The 17,148-nt window shown below is 48.3% G+C and overlaps 1 protein-coding gene across 6 annotated transcripts in view; it reads left to right on the top strand.

The window, feature by feature from the left end:
- SEPTIN11 (septin 11) overlaps positions 1-17,148 on the top strand; it is a 59,218-nt gene that overhangs the window by 10,513 nt on the left and 31,557 nt on the right. Inside the window, exons 1-2 of one of the 6 annotated variants that reach the window (XM_075150377.1) lie at positions 7,144-7,317; positions 7,951-8,167. The exons of 3 other annotated variants lie outside the window; for them this stretch is intronic. In XM_075150377.1, the coding sequence (XP_075006478.1) occupies positions 8,156-8,167 (12 nt within the window). In that variant the 5' untranslated portion in view covers positions 7,144-7,317; positions 7,951-8,155. Of the gene's footprint in view, positions 1-7,143; positions 7,318-7,950; positions 8,168-17,148 lie in introns of those variants that run through there. 2 more of the 6 variants (XM_075150376.1, XM_075150378.1) reach the window with 2 other exon arrangements.

The following is a 17,148-nucleotide window of genomic DNA, read 5'->3' as shown; positions in this document are numbered from 1 at the left end:
CTGTAAAGTTGTGACAGGATTTACCTGCTCTGTCAGGTCTTTAAACCCTTGCTGCTGCAGAGAGATGAAGCCCAGTGCAGCGGAGCCTGCTTGCTCGGCAGCACCGCTGCTCATCTGTCACAGTCGTTCTTGGTCCGCGGTCGACTCGTGCTCAGCTGTTACGTGGTATGTGCTGGCACAGTTTGTCGGCCAAGCTGAACAGTTGAGTGCTTTGCTTACAGAGGGATACCTGATGAGCCCTGCTGTTTATCCTGGTGCTTCCAGGAAAAAAAAGGAATCGAGATCAAGGCTAGAAAATGGGACCTAGTATGGGCAGCCTGTGACCTGCGTGGGACTGTAGCTAATGGGGCCGTGCGCTGGCCCGGCTGCCTTTGCAAATCTTGCTGCAGGACAGCAGGCTGTCATGGGCTGCTGCTGTGCTCTCCTGCCAAGGCAGTGGGATGAGAGGTGGCTGGCGCACCTGGGCACTAGATCACACTTCTTTGGAGTGAGACCTCTTAGGGGAAAAAGAGGATGAGAAATCTGAGTAATTTAAGTATACAAAGCTACAGCGTAAAGTAACCGCAGGAGATGCAAGCTAATGGCAAATTCTCTTGCTTATTATTGTTACTCGGAGAAACAGCCTTGCAAAATGTTCCATTCTTCCCTTTCAAAAGTTGTCCTTGAGCTATGTATTCCAACAAAGTGGAGTGCAGTATGTATTATCTGTACTCATAAGGTTGCAAGACACTGACTTCTACCAGGTATGTGTTTAGCTTGACTGTCAGGGAGAAGTCTGAGCAGCTGGACTGTTCAGATGGGTAGTACGCTAGAGAATTTGTTCTGTTTGTTTTTGCGGTGTATCAAGGAGTAACATTAGCAGTTACAAGCAGTGCCATGGATTGCTACAGCACAAGTCTGGGCAGGAGGGCAGAAATTAAAATTAAGTCTGGGTCCGACTGCTTTTGCTTTCCTTTAAAGCACAAACATGACTGGGGTGGACAGTCAAAGCAGAATGTGGTGGCCAACATAAATTCATCTGTGGGGATGGATACTGGCTTCTGTTTAACCTTTAGCAGGGCTCCATCGACAGCTAATGGATGTTGCAGCAGCCTGTCTATGGAATAATTTATGAATTTGAAAGAACACAATTCCAGCGAGCACGTGGGTGAATGCCAGCGGTTTGCAAATCTCTGCCAGTGGTCTTGTGAGCAGCGGCCTGCTGTAGGAAAAATAACATTGGATTAGCTCAGGGTAATGGTTGGAAGTGTCGCACTTAGTTCCTAGGACGAGAGGAAATGGCCTCAAGTGGCGCCAAGGGAGGTTTAGGTTGGACATTAGGAGAAATTTCTTTACTGAAAGAGTGGTCAAGCCTTGGAACAGGCTGCCCAGGGAAGTCGTTGAGTCACCATCCCTGGAAGTATTTAAAGGATGTGTAGATGAGGCGCTTAGGGACATCGTGTAGTGGGCATGGTGGTGTTGGGTTGATGGTTGGACTCGATGATGATCTTAGAGGGCTTTTCCAACCTTAAGGATTCCGTGATTCTAAAGACTGGCCCTTTTGCAGAGCAGCACTGGGCTCTAGGCAGGATATTCTGAGGTAAGCAGAAATGTATTAAACATGAATATTCTTCATGCATCAAACAAGAAGTGGGAAGCAACACAGGGAGACCTTTTTAGCTACCGGCTTTTCCCAAGCAGCCTTTGCAATATCTCTGTCATATGGGAAGACAATTCCCTTGTTTCAAGTACCTGAACTGCCTGGGGAAATGCCAGGGCGCTTGATCTCACAGCTCCAAGGCAGCTCGGTGCCATTGCAGACCTGTTATCTGGCTCGGGAGCTTGGTGTTGGGTGCCTTTTCTGCAGCTGAAGAAATGGAGGCCTTGCCTCAGCACCAAGCTTAAGAGCGAGATGTGAATCCAGCAACACTCCCCTGCCTCTTTCCAACTTTTCAGCCTCCTGCTTTTAATTAAACTGTCGCGACACTGCAGGCGGAGGAGGACCAAGATACCAGAAGCCAAAGGTCCAGCTCACAAAGGCATTTGGGAGCCTTGGTATGCGGATGGGAAGCCTTTGACGGCGCGTAGGGCAGGGTCAGTGCCTGCCTCCCACTAATTGTGGTTTATTTGCTCTCTGCTCCTTCAGCCGCTCTGTGGCAGGGCTGAAAACATAAGTCTGGCATTTTCCCCTCCTGTTGGTTTTAATAACAAAGTGTATTCTCACACCTGAGGAGCACCTTAGATGATAGCTACCCCTTTGCAAGCCCTCAGAGCGTCTCACTCTCTTTCTTTGCAAAAGTTTGTGTGTATCATTTAGCTGTGAGAATCTTTGTTGCTTTGAGAATAATTACAGAAGGCTACAAGGAGACTTGCTGTAGTAAATCGCTGTTACCTGGTGTGTCTTTGCACCTATGCCTCCAGACGTGGCACACGATAGAGGAGTGCTTGCGTCTGAGCAGCTGGAGCGGTTGCCTTCTGCAGGGGTATTTTGTGGTTCATCGCCTGAGCTGCTGGCTGGAGGAGGCACGGCCTTCAGACAGGAGGGGGAAACTCCTGTGTCAAGTTTGTTCGTGGAGGTTGAGCTGTTGAATCAGATACGGAAACCTGCCAAGCAGAAACTCCTCAAAGACCCCCAGGGGCTGCCAGGGTGTTACTCCCTGGGAGAGGGCACTCGGCAATTTTGTGGTTCAGCCTGTAGTTGTCACCTGTAGAGAGACGGCCAGCGCAGAGTGCTGCCTCACCCTGGGGTGCTGGAGCTCTGCGGGGGCCGTGCCGGTGGTGCGAGCTCACCGCTGAAGCAGCGGGCGCCTCTGCATTGCCCATATGGGGGGTCAGTGACCAGCTCAAATGCAAGTTCACTGTTCTCTGGTTAAAGACCCCGTGTTCCCATAAAGCGTGTAATCTTTTAAATAAGCGTTGGCTGTAACACATAGGGTCTTCTCTTTGTTTTGAAAGAGACTGATAACCAAACCACATTTTTACTGCAGGCTTTCTCCTAGCACAGCCATGGTGCTGGGAAGCACAATGAAGTGTCTGTGGCCAGCGGAGCATTGCCAGTAAATGCCCCATTTCACAGGAAGAAAAATAACATTTGCAGCTACCCCCGTAGTTTTGGCAAAATAAGCTGGGCCCACAGTTGGCGTGCTCAGCGAGGAGCACCGCTCCTCCCAGCTGCGGGATACCGGGGGCTGCGCAGACCTGGCTATGCTGGCAGCTGCCGCTTTCAGAAGCCTCGGATAACTTGTTCGCTGTTCTCATGGAGCTTATCCTTTTGCCTGCTGTGAAAGCATCTCTACTCTCATTTCCAGGCCAAGTATTGCTCCTTCTATGTGTATAAATGAGTGCTTGCTGCCTCTCTTGTTACAAATGTTAGTCTTTCTAGCGGACAGGTTGAAATGCAACGTAATCCTCAAATGTTCTGGAGCTTTGACATATAGCATGAGATCACTGAACACGCAGCTCTGCTTTTGAAAAAATAGCTATAGGAAGGCTGTTTCTGGAACTGTTGCAGGGGGGGAGGGGGGAACCAAACACAAACCCCCCTTACTGATGATAATAAGCGTGGGGAAAAAATCCAATGACTAGAAAGTAAATTTCCTCCACTTTAGAGATGCAAGTCTCCACACTTTGATCAGGTCAAAAGGTGTAAAGCTGTATGTTGTATTTTGTAACAGATTCTAAGGGGGCTTCTACCTCACGTCCAGATCTCAGTTACCAAATGAGAACTGTGCCTGCTAATTTATATTGCTCCGGAGTGCTGGCCAAAGGCCATCGGACCCCCTTTCTCTTAATCACCGGGAAAATGGCAAATCACTGAGAGAGCCCCTAGAATAACAGGCCTTGACAATGAACCTGCTGCCAAGTCATGGTGTGCGTTGTTTTATCAGAGGGACCTTAGAACAGTCATGGGAAACCATACAGAACATAGCTGTGTCTATTAGACAGTTACTCATCACCAAGTGAATTAATTTGATTAAGTGTGTATGGTGGTGTTAATACATGGCTGCTTCTCCCCCCCCGAGTTTATAAATCAGTTTGCTCTTCTGTGCTGTTAAGTATGTGAGTGCAACATCTTTCATCAGTTTATTGCGTGGTGATGCTGGATGTATTCTTGGAGTGCGCAGCAGGGGCCGATTCCCTTGCTGACGTGAGGGGAAATTCAAGAACAATTTCTTATTTGAGAAGAATTAAGAATTCAATTAAGAATTTCTTATTTCAGGAAGGCAGAGCTGTTTCCTTTCCTGCCAGTGTACCCTGGGACTGTTTTTTGAGAACAGACTTGCTGACAGTGGGACTCTTAGTACTGGAAAACCTTTGTGTTTTTTGTCAGGTTAGTGTGCAGTATGCTTCCTGAGGTTATAGGGGATTTTTTGCCTTTTTTTTGGTTGGTTGGATTTTTTTTGTTTTCCTGATGGAATAAACTTTGTATGGCTGGAGCGTTGGGCCCTCTAAAGTTGATAGTAGGTTTTGGACCAAGGTGTCAGAATTATTTTGAATTAAGTAAAGGATTTCATGGTCACAGGATGCATTTAATTAGTGTCTGGAGTTGAGCCACCAATCTAAGTTTGTTTATAGAAATAATGTTAGTATTTTCGTTTAGGAGTTTGTTTCCTACTTGTAGTTGTTGGGAAAAAAAACACTTCGTGTTAATAAAACTTGGCAACAGTAAAAAGAAAAGCATTTTTCTCTCGCTTATTTCCTTACGTGGTGCATTGATACACTGTTCCCATTGGGCTTTTTTGCTTTGGGGTATATATGTCGCTTTTTCTAGAGCAAAAATTAAAATTGCTGGTCAAGAAAAGCTAAGCTTATGAAAACACAGCAGTTGGCTGAAGGTTCAGGGGCTGGTAGCATCTGAACCGACTTGCATGAAGGGGAAGTGTGGGACCTTGATGTTTTATTTACTTAGTTTTCATTTCATGTTGGACAGTCTTGAAGAGATTTCCCCCTTCCCAGCCCCAGGAATTTAATGTGGCACTTGGTCTTTTCATGACTGCTGATGCATCACTGGTGTTTGTTTGGAAGTTGAAGGTGGGATTAGTCTCATCTCCTAAAGAATGAGCTTCCTCCCCCGAAATCTAGATATGCCTCTTAGAAACGTGCTGGGGGTATTCACTAACAGTGCTGAGCTCGAGATACGTGCAAGCAGATGGCAGGCTGTAAAATAGGAAACTGCCTGGAGCAAGCGCAACCTCTAACGATGGTTGGTGTCTGCCGGGTCTGGCGTAGCAACGCCTCGGTGCTGCGCTTCACACCTAGAGCACCCGAGCCTCCTGGGAGCTCTGCGGTGGCAGGGTGTTACGTTTGGCCTTGAGCAAGCAGCTGCTTGGGCCGTGAGAGGCTTTGCTCTCTCCTTGCATGTGCCAACCCCCCTCTGAATCCTTTAGCTGACGGTAATCACTGTCCTTGCATTTGACTTTGAGCGGGATCCTAACGGGTGGTAGTCTGACCCCAGACAGTGGGATGAGGAAAAGAGAAGTGCAGTGTGACTTGGGGGTATCACTTGAGCCTCCAAGGCCCTTGCTGTTAACGGGGGGATTTGTAGCTTCTCTGCTAGGGATGGAAGTTTAAGAGAGAGAAGATGCTGCAACCCCTGATGGTATATCACTGCCTGCAAACTTAAGAGTTTGGTCCCAAGGGCTAGGACATCCAGTTAGATACAAGTGCAGAAGCACCTTTATTGGGAGAGAAATCAGTTACTGAAATGGCACCTGTGCCAGTCTTGTCCCCCTCGCACACCCGGTCTGGTAGCACCGAGCTGGCTCGGTTTCTAGAAGATGGGGAAGGAGGAAAAGGGTAACGGTACGGGCTTGTGCTTTATTAGGAGAGATTCATGAAGGGGGGGCATGGGCGGGTTTTTCCACATGTAGTGACTATGCCAGTTGTGCATCTGGCTTTATTTGCATTATTAGGATTAAACTAATAAATCTGCTTGAAATCCTTGATAATGGGAAATTGCCATTTGCCAGCACTGTGTTGCGGAGGAAAGGCTTTCTCCAGGCCGGGTGTCTGGTCTGCATGACAGATTGTACAGCTTGTACCGCACACTCATGCTTTGCCGTTCTTTTCCTAGTGGGTTATCACCTATGACTTAGCTTTTTAAGCCTGACATTTGCCTTTATTACAGGCTTTAGAGATTTCTGTAGTACAGTGCCCGGTATAAAATGGGTTTGGGGACTTCGCATAGGTTTCAGTAAAAAGTTGTTGTGTTGGCTTGCGTTTGTGTACAGCCAGTTTTATTCACGGTGTTGAGCTTAACCTCACAACAAAGGCAGTGTCTTGTTCTCTGGATTTGCAGGGGGACTAGGGAAGTGCTAGTCTCGAAGCTGCCCTAGACCTGTGCATGACTACATGATCGCTTGACTCTTGCCAGCGCTTGGGAGCCTGGCTGGGTGAACACCCCTCCACACACACATACACGCTCTGAGTTGTGTCTTCCCCACAGCGTGCTTTATTGTCTGCTCTCCAAATATTGCACAGTCAGTGAGCAAGCGACTGAGGGCTGTTGCAGAAGAGAGCAGAGGTTTCCTAGTTAAGTACCACCTCTGAAGAACGCTACTTGTCTGTCCATCTTTCAGAGATCTGCTGTTAGATGGCTTTTTTTTTTTTAACTGGCAGGCAGTTTTCAGATGTCCAAAACTGTGCATGTGTTGACTTGGAGACCACAGAAATGTACTGGAGACTGAAGTGGAGGACACGCAGTGGGCTCTATTTTGGCTCTGGCCGCTTAGAAATTGTTAGCGTCTTGGTGGAAAGCCTGATAGCGAGTATGAGCCCTGGCAAAGGATGAGAGTAGATAGAGGCAGGGAGAAAGGTAAAAGTCATCTCCGAGCTTTAGCTGAGGCCACAACTAGTATTAGTGCGTGATACCAAACCTCTTAGTCATTGCCAGGCCTGCTTAGAGCACTCGTGTCAGGTGGGTGTTGTAGCCACACCAGTTTCAAAATGACAGGTTTGTCTGTGCTTATGTGTTTTGCTGAGAAGTTAAGGCCTGGATTTCCCCCAGCTCAGGTAGGCTTTGTTATTTCAGTTGCCTCAGTAGCTGTTCCCACCTGACTACAGGTAAAGGTGCCAGAAAATAAAGGCAAATTGTGTGGCTGTTTATTATCCTGAATGCCATAGAGTTATCTGCTTTTCCAGGTCCTTTCTCCTTTGCAGCTTTTCCCTCCTAGACATCTCTCACGCAGACTAAGTTGCTGCTTTTACTCCAGGTGATAAAGTTGTAGCCTTCAGAAATGAAGTTCTGCGGCTGGCCTGAAACATGTCTTTTCCTGCTAAGGAGCACCTCGCTGCCAAGGAAGCTGCATTGAGGAAATCATCACAGCTTGTATAAAAAGAGTAAGGAAAGCTGAGGGGAGTACAGGAATTGAAGTTCCTGGTGTGATGTGAGCTTGGTCTGGTGGGAAAGCTTGCCCAGCCGTTCAGAGTTACCGAAAGCTAATACACAGCTAGGAGCCGGGGAAGTGCTGCGTGTGCTTGTGAAGGGGGACCTGGGGGGGGCGGTCTCGGAGGCTCTGCCAGGAACGTGCTATGTGCTGGGGCTGGGCACACAGCAGGAATTGGGGGTCTGGTGCTGATCCTGCCTTCTTGGTTTGTGTCTTAGCAAGCTGGGGGTTGCACGTGAAACCCCAACCCAGTGCTGGCACAGACCCACTGCCTCTTGCCAGGATCCAGCCCCGGTGTGAAAGCTGTGCTCAAACCGCTCGGGAGCCTGGTGCGTCCAGGCAGCTGTGGTGCGGCCTCATTGCCTTTATAATATATTCCCAATTGCACCAATAAAACTATTTATTTTATTTCCCAGGAATTCTTGCCTCAGTAATAGAGGTGTTTGGAAAATAGGTCCCTGCAACAGAAACTTGTCAGACAAGCCTAATGTTAGGTGTCGTTGCCTGTAATTGGGGGGAAGATCCCTCCCTGCTGTCCCAAGTTCCTAGGCTCGTCTCCTGCAGGAAAACCCCCCTCTTGTTTTAGGGTGATGGTGTCTGCTTGAGCCACCTTGGGAGATGAGAGCGCTCAGAGGGTCTGGCGGAGCGAGGAAACATTACTGCTGTCTGTCTGTGAATGATGTAAAGATGTTTCTGTGAAAAAGCCTCCGCTTTTCTAGTGCCTTCGGAGGGATTCAGCCTCGCTAGCAACCCAGTCCTTTTTATCCCTGTCTGTGGATGACCTGCGGCCGATGAAGCATGAGGTGAGAACGGTTGGGGCTGCAGAAATCTGTCGCTGATGCTGGTTGGCAACACCGCCAAGATCCCCGTGAATTTTTGTGCTGTGGCACGGCACAGGGCAGGGAGGCAGTACGAGGTTTCTCTGCCTTGGCTGTAGTGTCTGCAAAGCCTCCTTCTGGCTGACTTGTTCCAGATGGTAGGTAGCCGGCTTCATTTAGGCTGTCTTCACTTGCTTGCTGACACAGGCTCCTCCTGAGTTAATTAGCAGATGAAACTGATGGTACCCATGCTTTGTTGTCGCAGTCATGGAGGTCTGATGTATGGGGGTTGGGGGGGACAGGGAGAAAAGGTGAGGTTTGCTCTACTTTGGCGCTAGCTGCGGCTGTGCAGGCTGACTCCAGCGGGAGATGCGATTTCAAGTCTCTCGCTTCCCTCTTGGGGACATCCGCTGGGTGGAACATCTCTGTGGCTTCGTAGTTAGCTCCTCTGGCCCAGGCAAAAAAGAAGTCATGGGAGCTGGATTTCCTTGCTGGTCTGTTTGCAGTGGAGGCTGAGGACGTGTTTTGGGGAGGACAGAAATGCTCAGCTTCAGAAGGGAGTTTGGCTGTGCTGCGTAAGAGGCCTTGGTGGCCTATGCTGTGGTGGGGACTTGGAGTTCTGTAACATCTCTCACACTGTGTTACTTGTAGTTAGTCACGAGCAGCTGGAGGGCAAGGAAAGCCTTTTCGCCTTTCGGTGTGTGGAGAGGAATAGCTCAACATAAACTGCAGTGCAGAAAATAGGTAAGGGGGAGAGTGGGACTCTTTATGTTTTGTGGGAGTTGGTTTAGATCTCTGGAATAAAAGGCTTCTCTTTGCCACAACCCAAAAACTGGAGCTGTAAAGCTCATCCTTGGATTCCTTGTGACTACAGAATTAATCCTTTATTCTGGTGCTGTAAATGTTTATTTAGCTGTCTCTCATGCATTTATGGAGGTCCAATATGGGCTGTTGCTGATGTCCTGTCCAGGGATTCTTTATGACTTGGAGCATCACCAGGATTGTAGTGGTCATCATTGTGATCCTGCCCCTTTGCAAGTGATGGATGTGGAGAGGACTGTGGGAACATTCCTCTCTGCGGGTTGCATGCGAGAAAAATGTTTTGTCTTGCACTGCCTATCGAGTCCAGAAATGTTAAGCCTCTGTAGCAGTTTATCAGCGCAGCAAAGCACGAGGGGAGTAAAAAGCCTGCTGTAGAGTGGCCTTCTAGTCCCATCTCCTCCTAATGATAGCAGTGTTATGACTGTGCTGCGGACCTAGATGAGATGTTCTTTCCTCTGGAAGAGCTCTGGCCAATTAACATTTTTGGAAAGACAAAACACAGTCTTTGAAGGCAACCACAAAAATTTGGAATTAATGAGGTGGAGGGAAGGAACTACTTCAGCTAAAATGGGGAATTGCTCCTTGAAGCTATGTCCTATTTATGAAAATTTTGGTATAGGCTTTCCTTGTTAAAGGCAGGAAAACGAAGACTTGCTGAAGGCAAGTGGGGAACATTGTTGCTGTTGAGTCACTTGAGAGGTTGAAGTCTACGGAGTAATGTTTCAAAACTGTCAGCTAAATAATTCAATAAACCTTGACCTTTTCCTCTGCACGCGGATTCAGTTCAGCTTAATTCCACTTTCGCTCCTGCTGAAGACAGAAAACTGCACGCTAAGGCAAACAACATTATTTGTAATCCTCTATATTCTTTGATTGCTGACCTTTTCCTATTAATGATGAATGACTTCTGTGGCGCCCTAGAAGAGCTTCATGTACCATAAGGGGCTATGCACGTTGCCTTTTCCTTTTATAAGTAGATGAGGCTCGTAAGGCTCCGACTTAGCACTCAGAAAATTAGACCATGCCATGAACGCATTAAAATCTGGTTTTCCTGCTTTGTTGTTGTCTGCATTACTTTGTCAGAACTGCCCGCAGGTGTATGCCTTGCTAGTGAGAGTAAAAACATTGGACTTGTCTAAATCTGAAATGTTTTCTCTGGCCTTTTATTTAATATCCTTAGTGTCATATATGCATGTGCATGTCGCATATGAATTTAAGAAGAGCTGGTTTGAGCCAGTTCTTTCAATCCAGTTGATACTGGATTGACACTTCCTTGGTGGTGCTGGACCAGTAAAGTTTCCCTGAGGAATTCCAGTGTGAATCTAGCACTTGTTGGGATCCTAAAAGTCCAGGTAGGGGTTTTCCAAGGAGTACATTTACCTGCTTCATTTAGGTCCTCCAATAACTCCAAGCCCGAGACAAGTTGCCAGTGCCCTGACCATGTGAAGTCACATAGCTGAATGATGATTTTTTTTTTTTTTAAAATTGTTCATACTCATTGCTGTGGTGCCTGGGCATTGAAGAAACCATGTATGTATGTATATCAGCGTTGTTTTAGGATTTGAATATGAAGACAATTACTGTGATAAATCTGAATTTTTTAGTCCAGACTCAAGAGAATTAGTAAATAAATGATCTGAAGCTATATGCCTTTATATACACACTTCTGCGTGCCCTGCTTGGAAATTGGGTCTGTGCATGTCCATGTGGAGGGCAGCACCATGCCACGGTGTCCCCCACTTGCCTCTGAGCAAGCCAGCAGGGCACAGGGTTAATGCAGATCCTGGTAGTAAGTCCCAGGGCTAATTAATTATCCAGAGCACGGTGTGAGGCACCTTTCAGTCCTGGAGTTTGCTGAATAGGGGCTGACAAAATGTGCGCTTGATGTGTGGCTACGTTTTTTTCAGGAAAGAAAACACGGGGTTAAGGAACTGCAAGCCAGCCCTGCTCTGCTGCGCCTGCACCACCTCTCAAGGAAAGCTGCTGCTTTTTACGTTTGGAGTGGCCCTTGATTTGATTTAGGTATTGGAACAGCGCTGCCTTGTTACAGTTTTATAAGCAAGCCCTATGGGCTGCTTTCCTGCCTAAAAATCTCTGTATTTTGCTCTGGTTGTGTTCACACCCCTAACTGGACTGGAGTTGGTGGAAGCCTGGGGAAGGTTTGAGGAAAACTTGGCAATGGGATCAGATGCTCTGTTCTCGGGTTTGTGTTAAGTCTGCCTTCTTGTGCCCAGGATCAGTGTCCCAAAGAGCTCCCTGCAAACGGCCTCTGTGTTAGTGTAACTGGGAGTCTCACCGAGTTCATATATCACACTTCCCTCTGTGTTGAGTCCCATATTGCGCTGTGCCTCCAGCTAAAGGCTCTTAGCAAAGTATAAATCTACTTATTTAAGAGCCTGTGATGCAGCTGTTTCAGGGCTATTTTAAGTGCTTGCAGTGGAATACAGAAGGAAATGGCTGTTGTTGGTTTTTTCCTCTCTGCTGTCTTGCTGGACTATATCTGCATCTGTGGTGGTGTGGGACTGTGTAGCCAGAAGGGCTGGAAAAGGGCAAAAGAACTGGAAAAAAAAGTGTATTTCTAATGTCCGTATAGTGACATGCTTTCCTGCCACCTCCCCATTCGCTTCTGCCCTACTGATCTGAGTTGTTTTTAACTCTTAAGATTACATGTTCTCAAGTCTAACAAAAACTCGACGTTCTCCAATACTTGCTGGTGTAAACTGGGCTAGTGTCACAGACTGACTTGCATGCCGTATCGCTGTGCAGCAGCTGGTAGTCTGCTGGGCCGTGGTCCCCATGGAAAACATTTCGTTCAGGGCCGGTGTGAAGGATCCTCCAATTTTCTCAGCTGTGCCTGGCTGAGAGAGGATAGCTGGGGATGCTAAAAGGGCTGCATTTGCCTTTCCCTGCATGTGGCACCTCAGAAGACAAAAGGCGGGGAAACTGCAATAAATCACGTGCCGTTTTTTGAAACAGGAGGAGTGGAGCGTTTCAACCTGGGGAGCCTGGCACTGAATAATAATTCCTATTTTATTTCATCAGCCTCATACAAGTGGTCAAAAAGTCAGTTAGTTGCATGTCGTCCTCCTGTCAGGAGAGAGATGGGCCAGAGAAGCAAAGAGCATCTGGTTCTCATTGGGCTCTGCCTTTGGATGGTCTTAATTCTTGTTTGTCACATTATGTCTCTCTTTTTTTCCCCCCTCCTTTCCTCCTTCCTCTCTCCTTCTCCCCCCTCTTCAGTGAGTTTACAAGCCTTGCTGGAATGCACATATGGTCCTTATCATCCCCAAAGTCCAGCTTTTTTTTTTTTTGTTTTTTGCTGGTTAGCAGTTTGTGACATCAGGGGCTGTTAAGAGGCATTAGTCACTTTTACTCCAAATAGAAAGGTCCGTGGTTTTTGGAAACCTATGGAGGAAAATGTCTTTTATGTCAGTTCTTGGCATAAATGGAAATGTTAGGGCTCTGAGCTTGCGCTGACCTTTAGCCAAACATTTTGCCTGGAAGACAAATGTTCTTTCCCACTCTCTACAGCCACTTCTGACTTGTCAGATTTTGCTGACTTCCCTCTTCCTAGAAGAATGCGACTGTATCCTTTTTCTCCATCCTCCTGCTGAGTTGCTGCAGCTTGCCAATGTAAGCAACTCCCCTCGCCTCCCCGCCAGCGTGCCTTGGAGGCGCGGGAACAGCGGCGGCTCTATCGGCCGCAGGGAGCGTTTCCTTGCCGCGTGGCAGGGGCTGCGGCTCGCAATTGCAAGTCGCTGGCAACCGGGATATTTGGCGTTAGATGTCGGGGAGATGGGCCTTGTGCTTCCCACCCCACGCTGCGTCTGTGCCGGGGGAGCTGGGATTGGGGCAGGGCTTTGGCTGTGGTGGATTTTCCTCTGGCAGGCATGGCCTGTATGGGCTGCACCTGGGCAGGGGCCGGCTTGCGATGCCTGCTCACTGTCCCTGGTGTCATCCTGGGATTCATTTAGGGAGCCAGCCTGGATGTTTCCTTCCCCATCACTTCTGCGTGTTATTGCCTGCGCTAATGTGAGCGTGTCCAGCCTCAACCAGTTTCTGAGGGCGTTTCTTCAGGGGAACCCCTTGCTTTGTCTCGCTGGCAGCCCCCTTTGGCTGGTGATTCCCCAGATGATATCTCATGTGTCTGTAGAGCAGTAGTCTGTGCGAGGAGGGGCAGCACCGGACCCACACCTACCCTTCCCCATCTGCTGCTGCCAGGCTCTTTGTTGGCCAAATGGCTTCTAGCCTTTCTTCTGCAAAATAACCTTTTCTGCTATCCCAATTCTCCGGGATGAAAAGGAAAAACCAGCACATTCAAGGAGAGCCTTTTTGTGTTCCCTGTGACCTCCATAGTTACTGAGCGAGGGAACCAGCTGTGGCATAACGCTTTGTTGACGTTATTTCTTGTTACTGGGAGTAGGGAGACCTGGCTCCTTGGTTTTAGACATTGCTGGTGGGCTGGGGCGGGGGACTTAATGAAGCACACTCTGTTGAGAAGCTGTGTGCCCCTGAGCAGCTACAGCTGGTGCCCGCTTTTATCCAGGAAGAACAAAATAGTTTGCTGAGGTCCAGCCCTTGGGGGCAATAGCTGCAGCTGTGAGTCACTATGGGCTGGTGGCAGGGCGGGAGGCACTAGCCATCCAGCTTGCCTACCTCTCTCATGAATCTTCATTGCTTGCTTGACACATTAATCTACAGAATGAGGATATGTATTCCAAAGGGGTCTGCTCTCCCTGTTGAGAGAGAAGGGAAAAAAATAAAGGGGAAAAAAAAAAAAAAAAAGACCTCCCAGACTTCAGTAGCTTGCGGAGACATCTGCCCGAGTCTGCAGCCAGCCAGCAGCAGAAGCGTGGAGACAGGAACTCCCCCTCCTCTGCTGGTGACACTGATGGTTATCCTAGCCTAAAACAACAACAAAGAAGTCCTTCCTTTCTTGATTAACTGATTGATTGCTATGGCCTGTTTTCTTGTGGCATGACTGCATTAGCTAGGGCAAGGAGGGGAAAGGAGTTGTTTGTTCATTCTTTTTGTGTTCCCCCCACACTATTATACTTGAGTTCCCTTGTCCAAGAATCGAGGGTTTAACCATCCCTCAAGTCAGTATAAGGAAAGGGGTGGGGGTTGTGGGTGCTGTTTCAAGGAACTTAAACAGTGAGCTTGGCTCTGGCGGAGGCACTGGGAATACTTTGTGCCCTGCCAGCAGAGACCCCGGCTCTCAGGTTTAACACAGGGAGAGTGTACAATAGGTCCATCTCTTGCTGATTACTCTTTGCTTCTGTGCTCACTGCTCTTTACTGAGCCACCTTTTTGTCTGAGCAGACTAAAGTATCTCTGAGGTCCCTGCCTTTGGATGCAGCATCTAAGATTACTTCAGAAATGCGGGAACGTGCGCCTGGTAATGAGGCAAAAATGTAGCTGGCCTGAGCTGCTGACAACAATAAAAGCTTTCAGAATTTCTTAAAGGTGCCTCCTAAGTCGTGTGGCCTCAAATAACTAAACACTTGATTCATATTTGTGGTTGAGCTCAATATTTTGCATACCAGCGTTTTTCCCCTCTTGAATTTGAGGCTCGTTTTTGTTTTCTTCGGAGGCCGTGTGAAAATGACCCCCAGCTGCCAGGAGCAGTGGGCCAGGAGGGGCTGACGGGGAATATTTTGCCAGCAGCCTTAAAGCAGAAGGGGCTCAGCCGGGAGCTTGCTTGGGTTGACGGAACAGCCGTAGTCATAGTTAAGTCCTGAGTGAGGAGAGCAGACGGGGGCAATAAATGCAGGTGGACCCTCAGTCCTCAGCCTTTTGGGAGTGACACTCTTTTTTTCTACCCAGGAGAAGAGCAGCTTTGCTTTATGTCAGATCAGCTACCAGACACCTTCTGAAGTGCAAGGACATCACTCTGTTTTGTGCTGCCTCTGGAGAAGTAATGCATTTCTGACATGGGACCCACCTTTATATCCACCTCCCCATCTGCACACTGGCGTACTGTTGCTGACTCCAACGAGGAAAATAAGTTTCCCCTTATTCCTGTTAGCTCTGCCAAGCCACTGTGGCTTAGGAGGAATGAGCTGATTCTTTCCTTGCACGTGCCTCGTCAGCCAAATTGTTCTATAAAGCTTCACTGAATTACATCCAGACAAACCCACTGTTTGCCACAGAGCATCCGTTACAGCATTGCTTGACCTATAAAACTTTTGCCACCAGGAGCTATGTATGAAGAAAACCAGATCCGAAGTAGACTTGACAGGGCTCTGAGGTTGCAAACCCTTTCTTGTTTTTTGCAAGGCATTTTTTTTCTTTTCTTAAAATGAAGAGCACTAGGACGTGGGGTCCTGGCAATTAATCTCTTGATAGTGATGGTACGTAGTAGATGCTGTGCCTCTGGAGGCCTGTCTCTGCTTTACTTACCCCTTCCCTTACCCTGCTAGAGGTAAAACCAGCAGCTGCGATAACAGCATCTGAAAGATTGTTGTTGACCCAAGAAATATCATCTGTGGGATGCCTTGTAGGTCACTCTGCAACTGTAGTTTGTGTAGGGGTTAACATACAGCTCTGGAGGTTCAGAATCACTTCCCGCTCACGCGGATGGTATGTGAAGAGGGAGGGAAGATTTGCCCTACAATGCGGGGTTCAGTAAAGGAGACATGACTGTGTCTAAAGGAAGAGTTTAAAAATGAAGAATGCTCTTGGGATGTCTTAAGCTCTCTGATATCTGACAACATCGAGACACTCAAGTCTAGCAGCCTATCTGGTGCAAATTGGCTGATCTCTGTAGCAGTCTGTGGAGCTGCAGTTTTCCTCATGCTGATCTTGTCCATAGCTCCTGAAGCTGCAAGCAAGGACGGGTGCTTGGCAAACAGTTATTCTTTTAGCGTGCTTGTAAGAGGTCAGATACAGTGACTTCTCTGTGCGTTAATAAGGCATCTCTTAGGACTGTGTTACTGTGTGTGATAGCTGAGGAGTTGTTTTAGTCCAGGAGTGTGTTGAGGTGCAGTATTGGGGAAAGAGAGGAGTTGTGCTGAACTCCAAGGCATGGCTCTGTTCATCTTCTGAGGGAAAATGAGGAATACCCTTGGGAAGAAGTCGGTGAGGCAGAGTGATGATATGCCTTTCCGCTTGGGGTGAAGTGCCTGGGCAGCCCTGCTGCCTTCCTCTGGAAGAAGAACACTGTGGCAGGAGGAATAAATCAATGCTTGTAGCATTGCTCCCCTGGCTTGTTGGGTGCACACAGGGGCTCTGGGCTTGTCTCTGTGCGGCAGGAGCCTTGGCCTGTGTCAGCCTTTGGCCACTCTTCTGCTGGAGGCACCCAGTTCACCGAGGGATGATGCTTGAGATCAAAACCCAGCCCACTGACTCTTCTCAGGAGCTTGTCACAGCGATTCACAGCCGGAGCAGGGTGGCCATCTGACTTAGCATCCCGTTGTTTTTAAAACACTTCTGTTTTGCCAGACTGAATGCGTGAATCACTTGCCTGTTCAGCCGATTATACACCGAGCAATCATGCTTGTTGCTCTCCAGCAGAGGCTTCCTTTCCGTGTGGATAAAACCTGAGCGTGAGCTACTCTTGAGTTTGCAGGGGTTTCAGTCCTTGCCCCCTCCCCAGGCAGCCTGAGGGCTGAAGACTGTAGCCGTGTTGAGCTAATAAAGCCAGAACTGCCCAGTCCAATGCAGTCGGGGTAATTGGTAAAACTGCCCATTGTGGTTTTGCTGATTGGCATCTTTGGCAGAGCTGTGCCTTGGCTAAAGGGGCCACAGAGCTTCGGGGGGGGGGGGTGTCCAGCCTGCTGTCCAGACCTCTCCAGTGGGGATAGCAGAGAAAGGGGGCTGGGTTTTTCTCCTTGTGTCAGCATCCCTGTAGTTACTGAGCAGCAGTAAGCTATCCCCTTGAAGCGAGTGAAAGCAAGAGCAGAGGCCTGGCTGCGGCAGTAAGAGGTTATGCAGTGTGTGCACCTCCCTTTAATCCTTCTCGGAGAGGAGCACTCGCTTGCGTCTCCCCCCCAAAAGTGCCACCTCTCCCAGTCCATCTGCATGCACTGAAACTGGCTGTTATGTTGCACGATGCTTTCATTTGTGTGTGGAGGGAGCTGTTTAGAAACTCTAGTCCCTTTGGCTCTCCTGCCTTGTTCAAAATGCGTATCTGCGATACTTCT

The sequence above is a fragment of the Calonectris borealis genome, chromosome 4 (assembly GCF_964195595.1).
Source record: "Calonectris borealis chromosome 4, bCalBor7.hap1.2, whole genome shotgun sequence".
NCBI lineage: Eukaryota > Metazoa > Chordata > Aves > Procellariiformes > Procellariidae > Calonectris > Calonectris borealis.
This window is presented reverse-complemented; position numbering and strand designations above follow the sequence as displayed.